General features: G+C 33.5%; 1 protein-coding gene across 1 annotated transcript in view; it reads right to left on the bottom strand.

Moving 5' to 3' along the window:
• Positions 1-413: 413 nt before the first annotated feature.
• LOC132285182 (uncharacterized) overlaps positions 414-14102 on the bottom strand; it is a 28335-nt gene continuing 14646 nt past the window's right edge. The window contains exons 5-13 of the mRNA XM_059787349.1: positions 13517-13646; positions 11186-11409; positions 10987-11079; positions 10785-10856; positions 4468-4500; positions 2132-2272; positions 1753-1809; positions 831-926; positions 414-719 (exon numbers count right to left, since the gene is read on the bottom strand). Coding sequence (XP_059643332.1) covers positions 660-719; positions 831-926; positions 1753-1809; positions 2132-2272; positions 4468-4500; positions 10785-10856; positions 10987-11079; positions 11186-11409; positions 13517-13646 — 906 coding nt within the window. The 3' untranslated portion in view covers positions 414-659. The remainder of the gene's footprint in view (positions 720-830; positions 927-1752; positions 1810-2131; positions 2273-4467; positions 4501-10784; positions 10857-10986; positions 11080-11185; positions 11410-13516; positions 13647-14102) is intronic.

Here is a 14102-nt window from a genome sequence, read left to right as displayed (position 1 = left end):
AATTACTTTGTGAAACTAAATCCTACGAAATTTATATTTAACTAACAGAGATTGATTAAAAAAAATAAAATAAAATATAATAAAAACCAACCTATGGCAATGGTTAAAAAATGACAATTTCATAATTGCAAATTCAGTTTTAAATTAAAACTGACTATTTCATAATCTATTAGCTGAACCATACGTTTAGTCCAAATTCAGAATTATTTTAGTAATAATTAAAAAGGAGTTTCAAAGAGGGATAAATTGGCAAATGTGCTCAAAAGCCAAAACCACCTCTTTCCATCCTTCCTACCAAACAAAGGGGTGGGTCTCCTACTCGTTAGTGGGGAAGGTTGCCTTCCCTTCCCTAGGGATGTATCATCCCTCCTTCCCCCTCTCCCTTCCATTCAAAATTCATTCATGCGATCAAGTTCATAAATGTCTGCGATTTCCATTTTTCACATCACTAATTCAGATACACCAACTTTTCTGTTACTTTACAGTGACAGTGACTTAAATTAACTATAAGAGGATTTTGATAAAAATGAGAAAAGCTATCACATATTGTGTTAGATTTAATTTGTCCCTCTTGCTTGTTGGAGATGCAGAAAACAGAAGATCAAACCGCATTGTCTGACGTTTGCTACTTAATCAGGATCAATGGCTTCTGTCCATGTCTATGCAGCCAAACCTTCATTATAACTTGAGTCATCCAACATCTCAACCACAGGAGCAAACTGCAGAAATTTGAATGATAATTTGGAGACAGAAAAAATGGAGAATAGAAAATTTAAATTATTAACACTGGAAAGACTGAACAGTTCTTAACTATCCATTCTGACACCAACCTCGTCGTCATCTTCACAGTATGTTCCATCTACCGCGCTTTTCAGCTTGAAGTCCCATCCAAGAGTGTCCTCAAGCAGCTCTTTGAATTTCCTTGTCTGATAAAAATAGAAAGATGGACCTCAACAGGAATAAGTGGCATTGAAAAACAAAAAACAAACAAACAAACAATAATAATAATAATAATGTACTTATTATTATTATTTAAAAAAAAAAAAAAAAAGAATAAGTAGAAAAGGAGATCCCAAATGAAGGCATTGTTCTTTCTCAGGTCTATAATAAGACTTTATAACTAATGCAGGACAATTGCTGAGAAACACTTTTCCAAACCTACAATCAGTAAAAATAGATGTAAAAAAGCATGGAAGAGGAATCTTGAAGGTGGAATATGGAATACCTTTCTGGCCAAAGGCTACTGACATATAGAGTCTTAGTGTCTGTAAAGATTCAAGGGGAAAGGTATTGGGGCTCTGGTAAGGCACGAAAAGGCAAGGTTCTGGAATTATCCTGGGTTGTGGATAGCAACTAGGTTGTTTGTGTTCTTACGAGTGCTACCATTCGATTGTTGAAAAAACAAGAAGGTTGGTTATGTCTATCAGGATCTTTTAAGATAAGGAAAGGGGTTATAACAAACCTGTTTCTGGGGAGGAGAAATTATAAGACCAATAGTTTGTGATTTTCCTGCTAATATGTAATAATTGCCATCACAATTTCAGACACACCTGATAGCAGCCATGTCTTGTCAGACACATTCAACACCAATACTTTATGTACGTACACTCGCACACTTCCATTCTTGGACATATTAATAATATTATAATTTCACACTCTTGTCAAGCACCAGCCAACAAGTGACAATAATATAATTGTAAAAGAAAAAAAAAAAATGAAGCAGGGAGTGAGAGAAAGGTCTAGAATACACACCCATGATAAAAGATCACCATCAACAACTGGGGCTTCTAGCACCACTGAAAAGAAATCCTGCAAACCTCACTGTGTTATCAAAAGATTCTAGTTCGATCCACAATTAGAAGATGGCTGATAAAATCATAATATGATCTTTTCAAGCCAATAACATATCAGAACATCAGTCTCCTCAAAACTTCACTTGCGAGAAGGTTTTAATTGAGTATTAAAATGTTTGTGATTAGAAAAACAGTTTCATGAAATTTACAAGATACCTAGCACTTCCACTGGCTGAAAGTGATTTCAGAATTCTGCTAGTTAGTGATGCAGCAATAGGCTGCTTGATTGCAGATAATTTTAGTACATACATAATGTTTTAATCACCTCAGGTGACTACCTTGCAGAGATGGCGTAAAAAGTTGTCAGCAGATAGCCAAGACTCATCTAACAATGTTAATGCCCCCTTCTCTGCGCCACCAGTATCTGTGTGTTCTTTTTGAAATCCATACTTCAGCTGATGATAGATGACTTTAACAAACTGCAAGAAATCTATCAAATTCAGATATCAGCAGGGAAAGAAAAGGAAACAACCACAACAATTGCCAATATTTGGTTGCATAGAAACCCAGAAAAGAAGATGAAAGAGTTGGATATAACCAGACAAGAAACTCTTATGCAGAATGTAAGGCTATGGATAAATGCCAACGAAATTAGAACCGACCTCATTCTATATCTATCATAAAATGGAAATTTCAGAACAAACAAAATGTAAAAGGACAGAAAGCAAGGCAAGATAAGTTGCTCATGTGCAATGAAGAGCAACACCAACACCAACAAAAAGCAACATGAATTAAGGTGCTAAAAAATAAGATGAGATTTAAAAGAATGTGGATAGGGTGCCAGGAAAAAGAAAAACAGAAGTAAAACACATAAAGCCAATGATTAAACCAGATAGGTCCCAAACAGAGCAAAACAGTAAGGTAGACTTTTTTCTATTTCTTTTTACTTTATCTAGCGATGGTATCAAATAATCCAATGATCCACTTTGGTGGACTTATTTATATTTCCATTTTTGACAGAAGAAGATAACAGGAGTGACCCTTTCAATTTTGTCCTTTATGTATAGCATCTTCTTGAAATCTAAGATCCATGCATTTATATATATATATATATATATATATATATATATTTTAAATATGAAATCTAAGATGCATGCATTTAACCCCAAAGGTTTAGCCTACTTACCATTAGATTAAAGTTTTGCAAAAGTTACTCTTAACACCAGTTGTCAGAGTGAGTGAGTTGAGATAACAAACCATTTAACAGTTTGTTTTTTTATCTAAGATGCATGCATTTAACCCCAAAGGTTTAGCCTACATACCATTAGATTAAAGTTTTGCAAAAATTACTCTAACACCATTTGTCAGAGAAGGTTAGTTGACATAACAAACCATTTTACAGTTTTACCCTCTAAATTTCTTTATTTTCTTTTCAATGCCCTTTTTTTGGTCTCTGTAAATACACTCTCCCCACCACTGCTGCCCCCACTCTCTCCCAACTGCTTGCCCCTCTCCCTCCACTACCACCAGGGCACCGCTCCCCACTCTCTCCACCATGATCACCTTCTCTATCACCACCGCGAGTTGTGCCCAAGGTAAGAATTCCCAAAATCTAAAATACATCTATATATTTATATTACAAATTTCCAAAGCCACCACCACCGTCTTTAGCACTTAGTCGTAACATATCAATGATATCATAATATACTACATTAATAGCCTCCAGCACCACCTCCCCTCTCTCTCTCTCTAAATCAATTACCGATTTCATCACAATTATCATATCCCATCTCCTTTAAAAGCTTCCACGAAGGATTTGCATCCCACATCCCCCACGGCCTCAGTTTTTTTTATCCAAATCAACAAGATTTTTAAAACCAATTAGAATTATTAGACATAGCAGAAACATGTCCATGTGCAAATAGAATTTTTTTTTTTTAAGTTTTTAAATGTTGAAATGTTCGATGGCAATTGAATAGCTTTGTGGATTGGGGCTTTGATATATATATAATACACACAAATGCACAGTGATATATTATATATGCATGTATTTTTATACAGAGTTGGGTGGCATTGTGAATGATGCTTGTGCCAGTAAGAGGTTTCTTGTGGTGAGTTGTTAGGTGGATGTATCGAAGGCACTTGGAAGTACATTAGCGAAAGCTCAAGTAGAGAGGGGGGAGAGGGGAGATTGTACATGAGGGCATCTTTGGAATTTAAGAATTATGTTTTAATGTGTCTGACGGTCAACTTAAAATAAGGGAGACCAGAGTTATTTCCAACAGTTCTCAAGCAAGTTGACTATATTTTTTTATTCACAACTTTAATCTAATAATATTTAAGCCAAACATGAGGGGAGGTGAAAGTAATTTACCCTTCTTCTTTTTTTTTTTCTGTTTTTATTTATTTATTTTATTTTATAATATGAAATCTAAGATGCATGCATTTAACCCCAAATAGTTGCAACTAGGCTCTGCTGTGTTGAATTTAAATACTTATAAGATTCCGTGCAGTGGCATTCCAGATCACACAGTTGGAATTTTTTTTTTTTGATAAGTAAGAAATTTATAAAAAGCGCTCAAAAGGGGAGCGCATCCCAAGGGAACCCCACAGTTGGAATTTTCAATGAAAAAAACTGAATTACTTGAGAAAAGGATACAATCTAAAATATTACCTTGGTGAATAGCTGACTCCTTGTATGGAGGGGCTGCAAAAAAATAAAAATTCAATTGTTTACACAAAAATTATGACATAAATACAAGCCTAAACTGAATCAACTTCAACCAATGTTACAGGAAAGTTCAAAATTTGTCACCACCAAGTCCTCCAACAGTTTAAGAAAGAGACACCATAAGTTTCAATTTGAAGTGCTAGGACTTTGTCATGATAAACATCATTAAGAGCCACCCCATCTTAACAAAGAGGCATAAACATTTTTAAGTTTTTACAATGACAATAAAGAATTGGCTGCCCAGTGGCCAAGTTGGTAGAGCACCCAGCTCCCCAAGCGGGTGTGCCTGTGTTTGAGTTCCCCCTCCCCCTAGTTTGCCAGGATTAAAAAATAATAATAATAAATAAATAAAATTAAAAAAATAAAAAAGAAATTGGCCGCCGAACAAAGTTTGGCTTCACATAAAAACCCAATTGTTTCCTCATCAAGGATTTTAATATATTTTTATTAAAGTAATAAAATTTAGCACAGGATAACTCCACTTCTGACAAGCTGCTTTTTGCAAAATTATATAGTGGAACTCATAAAAATGATACTGAACGAATGATAAATGCAGTGTGATCTAACCAGATCATAGGACCAAACAAACATAACATATATGGCATGCTTCCAATCTGATGGAAAATTTGAAGGGGACTTCTTATATCAAGATGAATCCCATCAGAGTTGTCTTGACTATCAATTATATATACACCATCCTTTGATGCTAATTTCACAATGTTCAACACCAAGAGAAATGCTGAGGGAGAGATGAAGGATTTCGGTCAATAAATTAGATGTGTCTTTAAGATTATAATGATAAAATTGACTCTAGATCCAAAAGTAACTCATGAAGGAAATTCTACACAAATCATACAATCTCAGAAGTAGCTGTGAAACTCATTAAGTATAACATCCAAACTTCACAACAGAGTATTAGGGAACTGTTGTGGATCTGACAAAATGATTCATTGTTTGGTGCACTGGTAAAAGATAAAGATTGACTAGCGTGATATTTGGGTATGATAGCAGCTACTTTGTGCAGGTTAATGCCAAAAATCAATTCTGCCTTTAGTCTTCCCCTTTCAGCACCAACTGCCTTGATGTTCACTGAGTAATGCCTTAATGCTTTCAATAACATATACATATATGAAAAGAGAGATAGATGGAGGAATCTCTGTACTTGAGACTTACTTTTAAATGATTCAATTACAAGTTCTTTGGAAGCTAAAGCGACATTAAGGCAATCCTTTTCCATCAATCTTTTCAGCCAGCAAAGAATAGTAAAGTGTACATAGAAGATAACTAGGGCAGAAAAGGAACAAAAATGGTAAAATAATTATGAGAGAGAAGAAGGGAAGAAAAGGATAGTGTTAATCACTCCTTATCTTCGGATAATTGAGGGTAAAGAAATGAAATAGTAGTAGTATCCCTTCATCATGTTTGGAGAAGGATAGTTGAGACAAAAGAAAGAAATGATTGTATTATTTTGTGTGTGTTAAGGGTAAAATAGGAATTCACAGGCAAATGGGGTAATCACTAACTCTCCAATCCCTACCTCCCGTTTCCTCACATTTGGAAGGATAGTGAATTCACGGGCAAAGGATTTAGCTATCCTTCCTTTTCCCTCTTATTTTTTAGCAAACACGACTTTTCCTTTCATTTGAATCATTTCATTTCATTGCCTTACTTTCCAATTCATTCAATCCATAAACAAAGTTTGAGAGTATAAGTTCAACTGTTCAAGTGAAGAAACTGTTTGTAATGTGGTTAGCAATGAGCCAGTGAGAGATTGGTAACAACTTTACGATATATATGTCATTTGACTCGTCACTCGCATAATTTTTTGATATGACCACCTGATGCAAGTTAACCCCAAATTGGAGCAGTCCAACATGACACAAGGATAATTGAAACACTATATCTCTGATGCCGCAATCAACAGTTCTCTGACCTAACAACATAATCTTTCTCCTTAAGGTACATATGGAACATTTAATAAAAGCATTTCCATCTCTTCAGCTAATGAATTCATATTTAAAATTCCTGAAAATACATCTTCATTGAGAAGATTCATTAGTTGCAAATTTCGGCAATATGCCTACATGATTTTGAACTTCCGACATGAAAAGGAATCTGTATTAAAATCTTGGAATCACATAACCAACATATCTAAAAAATACATTCAAATTATAGAAACCATTGGTAATATTAATTACCCAAAACATGTCCGCTCATATGATTTAAATTCTATTATACACAAGGTTTCAGACTTCACACATCCTTCACTCATAAACTTTTATATTTAAATATAACTATTACAAACCACAAAACATAGTACATGCGATGAAATATACACCAAATTATCCTACATATAGACTAGTCAATCAAGTGCTTATGTACGTAGGAAGTATCAAGTCTCTAGCCTTACCATGGGTAGACCGGGGAAAAATATAGGGATGAGCTAACACAACTCAGTAGAGAAGTAACACTATTCTAATTTCTATAACAATCTAATATGAAAACAAATACAAATAGAGATGAATTCAAAGTAGCGGGAATATAGTCAAATAGGAAATAATGAAACATCTGGCAAATTAAATCAGGATATAAAATATTGATTCCAAATAGAAAGATATGATTGAAAGAGACCCCTCTTATTCAGGAAAAAAAAAAAAACAGAGATACCTCTTATTAATCTAACTTGTAGGGCCCTTACTAGGGTCCTTTGTATTTCATTAACCTTCAGAATCTTTTAGGAAGTCTTTCACCCCGATACCGTGCCCCTCGTACAATAATCAATACCATAATATATACAATTCCCTGTAACAATTCACGGTACCACATCTCAAAATACCCTTCTCAATTTCATTTCTTGTTAGACTAAGATACAACCTGTCTTTATTCACATCATATCAATTATAAAATATATTCATGTCAACCAACATATAAAATCTCCATTAATTCCAACATGAAAATAATTCATATAACCATGTATCCAAATCAGATCAAGATTATAACCAAATACACATATATCACATTCCATCTAAACTAATCAGATAGGTTAACAATTGTATCAATTATAATCTCAATTCATATAATTTAACAACTAAATTTAATATAAAACAAAGAAAGAGATAATATTTATGCATGAACAAGTAATTGAACAAGAAATTAAAATTTTTTTTTTAAAAAAAGATGAATTTCTATATAGAACTTATAAAATAGGAAAATTCCCTACCTCTAGTGTGGTCTTGCAATAATCCTAATAAAATTCCTTTTTCTCCTATCTCTTTCTCCCTTCTCTGGTCGAATTCCCTTTTTGTTTCTCCCTTTTTTTCCTTGCTTGTGTGTGTTATAGGTATATACATAACACATTGATACTAAAAGAGAGATGGCAAGGAAAGGGAAAATGTAAAGAGAGGGAAGGAAAGAAGAAAACGATAAAAAAAAAGAAAGAAAGAAGGAATTCTCTCTACAATCTTAGCAGGACCGCATTACAAGTATGGAATTTTCCTATTCTAAGTTCTACATAAATTTTTATTTTTAATTTTTTTAGGTTCTAATCCTAATTACTGGTTCCTGCAAAAATATTATATAATTCGTTGTTTTATGGTAAATTAGTTGTAAAATTATATAAACTGATATATTAATTGATATAATTGTTAATCTATTTGAAATTGTGAGATGAGACATAATATGTGTATTTGGTTATAATTCAAATGTTGTTTGAATGCATGCTTGTAGAATTTATTAACATATCGGAATTAATGCAAGTTTTATATGTTAATCGACATGAATACAATTTGTAATTGATATGACTTGAATTAAAGACAACTTTATAATCTGGGTTAATTGGAAATGAAATTGAGAAAGGTATTTTGAGACGACAGAGTCCTGTGAATTATTCTGCAATATTGGACATATTATGGTGTTGATTATTGTACGAGGGACATTGTCCCAGGGTAAGAGTCCATAAAAGAATATGAAGACTTATACAAGGGGTACAGTCCCGGTGAGAAAGAGTCCCTAAAAGGCTATGAAGACTTACGTGAGGGGGGGCACGATCCCGGAGTCCCTAAAAGGTTTTGAAGGTTAATGAAATTGTTGGAGGTTAATCATTATAAAGGACCCTAGTAAGTGCCCTTAATAGACAGGGAGTATCTCTTTGAATCAAAACTTTCTAATTGGAATTAATGTTTTATATACAGAATTAATTTGCTAAATATTCACTGTTGTCTATTTGACTATATTCCCACTACTTTGAATTCATGTTGTTCTTTATTTATATTTATCTATGTTGTTATAAAAATTAGAATTACTTCCTACTGAACTGTGTTAGCTCACCCCTATATTTTTCCCTCCCAAATTTTGCTCACGATGGAGGCTAGAGAGCTGATTACATGCTTAAAACTTGATGCTTCCTACTCACGTACTTGCTTGACTCACATGGCTAGAAGTAGAGGAGTTTTTGTATGTTTTGCTATGTGTATATATTGGCTTCTGGGTTGCAATAGTTGGTGATGTAAAATAAAAAGGCTTCTAAACTTCATATGTAAACTTTGTAAGTTGGGAACAGTATGTACCTTAGAACTTTACTCTATGTTTGGTGTGCTTACGAATTATGAATGAAATATCTTTCAATTCTATAATTTTGATTAGAGTATTTAGATATGTTGATTATGGAGTTCCAGGATTTGGATTTTATACAGGTTACTATTTCTTCCGAAAGTTCAAAATTATGCAGGCATGTTGTCGAAATTTGAAGCCAATGAATCTTTTCAAGAAAATTGTACATTCTGGAATTTTAAATATGAACTCAATGGAGCAATATGATTATACTAGCAACTAAAATACATCTTCATTGAGAAGATTTATTAGTTGCAAATTTGAGGGATTTAGCTATCCATCCTTTTCCCTCCTTTTTTCCTTTCCCCCTCTCATTTTTTAGCAAACATGACTTTTACTTTTCATTTCATTTCTTTCAATTAATTTAATCCAAAATGCAGTGTAAATATGTTCAAGTGAAGAAAATGTTCGTAATGTGGTTAGCAATGAGATTAGTAACTACTATGGGATATATAGACTCCTCACTCACATAATTTTTTTTATATTACCACCTAATGCAAGTTCACCCCAAATTGCAGCAGTCCAATACGAAACAAGGATTATTGAAATATTATACGTCTGATGCCACAATCAACAGTTCTACCACTTAACAACATAATCTTCATGCTAAACGTCAAATGGAACATTTAATATAAACATTTCTATCTCTTCAGATTTCAGTTTATCATCCCTATGAACTTTTTAGAGCTCATTCACCGTTGGGATTGACCCTTTGATGCAAAACAATGGACTGTGGGAGGTTGGGAGGTCTTTCATATCTTACCTACGGCATTTTTTTCCCCGGTAAGTATCTTACGTACATCATTTGGTGAACATCTAAATGAAAAGAAACATACAGAGAGGTTGTGAAAGGTAATATGGTCTGTTCTGATGTTCAGCTATCAGTAGAAATCAGTATCTTCGTAAAGTTGAAAAGCATTTCATTTACTGAATTAGATAAATGTGGCATTGTACTTATACTCCAAAACCTACATAAACCCAGTTACTATTATTGCATCTAATCTTATGGTCGAAGAGAAACCTAAAAAGAAATTTTGAATTAGAAGTGATTGATGGAGAGAACAAATGGAATGAAACAATGTCCACTCAAAAGAAATTCAAAAGAGCAAAGGAAAATGCAACTACTTCTCCAAAAGTGTTTCTTCATAAATCAAATCAAAACCCAATTAGCGATCTTCAAGCACCGCACAATATGGATTTGCATAGATATTTTGATTGAAACATATTTGAAGTAATTTGGGTTGAATGGAGGAGGGACCCCCCCCCCCCCCCCCCCCCCCCCTTCCCAAAAAAAAAAAAAAAATTTAAACCATTCTTTTCAGTATGCCACTCCACTAGCATGGAGTGCCATGACGAGGAAAGCTATAAATAAAAATAAAAAACAGGAATTCTTTGACATTTTATGGGCAGATTTTTGAATTCTATATGGAAATGTTCCTGTGGCTCATATGAGTATTCATGTTTATATCATTATGTTTATAAACATTTTCTTGTACCTATTTAACAAAACATCCCTTTTTTTTTGCTCCTCTGGAACTGGTACAGTAATGAGTGCTTTTTCTACGTTGTGGACAGTAGTTATTGTAGTGAATTAAATTCACTTAAAAGGATTCCAAGTCAATGGAAAACTGGCAAACAAAATCAATACTTACAGATTCTGTACAACCCAATAAGAGGCTAACTAAAGATTTCCACTGTAAAAATGATTGAAGTGATTGTCCCATCTGTGAAATTATACATAGCAAAAATCAGAAAATATATTTATAATATATAAACTGAATCGAGAGAAAAAGAAATGGAAAGAGAACAGAAGAAAAGAATACATAGAGAGATGTCATATTGCTCTATTCATACCAAAAATGCAATAAACGCAAATTGCAGCTCCCCTAGAAGCAAGTCTTCGTCACCTCCATAATCTTTCATCAGAATGCTCTCTAATAGTTGTGTCTGAAAAAGAAAAGTATAATATTTACCCAAATAAGCAAAAAGAAGAAAATGACCAAAATTTGTTTAATTCAGTAATATTTCGAAAAGAAAACGTAACAATTGATACCTTGTCAAGATTTAAAGAAGTAAGTTCTTGCCCACGAATTTCCTTGTGCTTGATGATACGGGGAATTGATGTGTAGTAACAACTCCTTTTCTGAGACTTGTCAACCGACTTTGAGAATTTACTACTTCTCAACTGCTCGGCTAAAGCTTTCTCCATCGATGTTTTAGGAATGTTCTCATCATTCACAGATTCATATGCAACAGAAATTTCTCCTCCAATGGGTTCTGTAAATTGAACCACCACTGAAACTAATAAAATCTGTGCAAAGTTGACTACCAAAAAAATATTATGTCTACTAACACAATTTTTTTTAAAAAAAAACCACCACACCAGTAGATCATTAAAGACCAGAAATTTTTGGTAATGGAGAATCCATGAACCATACAGATCTTTAGTGGGTTCTTTAAAATGTATCAATCAGTGACCATTAACCTGTCTAATACCGGGAAAGATTTCACGAAGTTTGTTATTGAAATCAAAATGTATCTAAATGTTAATTCCAATTGATAAATGATTGAACAGGAGCACGCTCCTCTAAGAGTGGAACTATTTCTTTTTATTGAATGCCGTAAAAGTTTCACCAACAGTAGATGTTAAGAATATCCAGATAAAAAAAAAAAATAATCAATGACCTTGAAGCAGTTTCTTTTTGGTTGTCCAGAATTGCTGAAAAAGAACATGTTCTCATTGAAAAATGTACTTTGATCAATAATTATACTTAGACAAAACCTACTGTGTATCGAAGTAAACCATATCACCGTGAAACCTCGCGAAATTCCTCTATTGTTGTCAACTAAAATGGGGGTTTAGTGGTTTACAAATAATCATGTCTGACAAACACGTTGATACAAGTGTTCACAACATATTATGGCAATGAACTCTGAAACGTCCCTTTTTTTCCTGTGTGAACCTCTATTACAGTTGCAAGTAATTTTCTCATTTAATAAATTACATTTCTTCCTCTCACAATAGATTCAAGTAAAATCTTTTTCACAAATTACTTAAAGAGTAGGTTCCCTGAAACAACATGATGCCTTAAATTCCAACATAATATATTAACAGAAACTTCTTCACTAACTTCTATGTAAGCGAAGATATCTAACTCGAAATTCACCTTGAATGAATTCCCCAAACCTAGATAATAGTTCCAATATACATACAAGTTTCGTCCTATTTATAGTTCTCCTTGTTTCGTTAAAGATTCTTATTTAAAGCGATAATTTTGATTATGGATGGATTAGATTCTTTTTTTTTTTTTTTTCCCCCCAGAAAATATGCGAGTAAGCAGCAGAAAACAAAAGTACAATCAATAAAGGGTGAACATAAGTTGTAGCTACTATTTGATGTCTGAGAAAAGGCCCAAGGCATTTTGCATTGAGTATGATATCCTGTACCCCCGAATAAATCAGCAGTGACAAGCATGTTCCTCTAGCCCACGGGCCTATAGGCCTCCGACCTCCGGGAAAGTCCACTTTGCCTTAGCGTTCAGTGTCCAAGCACAATACAATTTCTCTACCATCTACAACCATTTGATTCATTTCCACATAAAACTTCCCAATTAGTTTCCAAACAGGCTCTTTTCAATTACCTAGGTCAAATGTAGACCAACTAATCTAATTATTAACTGATCTAAATTTTTATTTCTCTAAGTCACTTGCAATTCCCTTAAGTGTGTGATCAAGTCAGCTTTAAAAAATCATGTTGATGCAGACATTGGCTTAATCTTCAATCTTCAGTCAAATCTTCAACGTCAAATCATTCAATGAATGTGACACAACCATATTGACCAGAGAAAATTTTTTTGTTATCCATTTGAATATGCCAACACTATTAAAGTGTCCTAACAATATTAGGTTGTACATAAAAGTGTTGTACAAGAACAGGTCTCGTGCAGTGTTGGCAGACTAATTAACTTGCAATGCCACCACAGATAGAGGAAAGAGAGTTCAAACTCCAAACATCTCAACACCAAACGTCCAAGTTGCATTGAGTACAAATAGAAAAGCTCTAATATTTAAATGTCCACAAAAGTGAATTGAGTAATTGATATGATATGAACGTTAATACATTATTAAGAAAACACTATCTCTTTTGTATGCAAAACAAAGCTGTTTCCTTTAAATTGATATTATGTGTCAAGCACGTGTCAACTACCTCCTTATCCCTATTGAGTTTAATATTAGCTCCTTGTATCCATTTAAATAAACATATATACTCAAAAGTTAGTTATAAAACGCAGAACAAATTTGCAAAGTGATCCCAAAAGAAATTTCGATGTAGAAAGAAAACAAATAAAATTAAATAGCCATTTGAAATAGCTAACAGTCTTACCAATGCGCTCAATGATGCTTTTTGTGATGTAGTTGGATAGGCGCTTCCAATCTCCATGTTGACTTAGTGTATAAGGCCCAAGTTGTCTGTCAAACTCCAAGCTTCTAACTGCTTGAGAATATCTCTCTTCCTTTAACAGATATGAAATTTACTATTGTTAAATACATAGCTATTCAAAGTTCAACGTTTAAGACCAAAAAAAAAAAATTGAGTCACCACAAGAATGCTATGAGCTGCTCAGTTGATATTTCTTTCTTTCTTTTTTTCTATTTTTTTTTTGGGGGGAGGTGGGGGGGTTAAAGAGCTCCCTAGCCACTGATAAATTAGCTGAAACACAAACTTAAACAGCATGAGGTTTAATTTATCATGAAAACTACCCAAGCTACTCTATTCACAGCTCGAAATTTTCAGAAATATATTACAATAAAGAATAAATAAAAAAACCACAAGCACCAGATTGGTAATCCTTTTTTTTTTTTTTTTTTTTTTTTTTGATAAGTAATAATAAATTAAAAAGGGCATTCAAAAGGGGAACGCATCCCTAAAACATGGATGATCCGGGGACCAAGGTCCCAAAGAATCCAGA

The sequence above is a fragment of the Cornus florida genome, unplaced genomic scaffold, assembly GCF_030987335.1.
Source record: "Cornus florida cultivar Cherokee Brave unplaced genomic scaffold, ASM3098733v1 CherokeeBrave_3.0.0_Hap2_Chr11, whole genome shotgun sequence".
In the NCBI taxonomy this organism is placed as follows: Eukaryota; Viridiplantae; Streptophyta; class Magnoliopsida; order Cornales; family Cornaceae; genus Cornus; species Cornus florida.
This window is presented reverse-complemented; position numbering and strand designations above follow the sequence as displayed.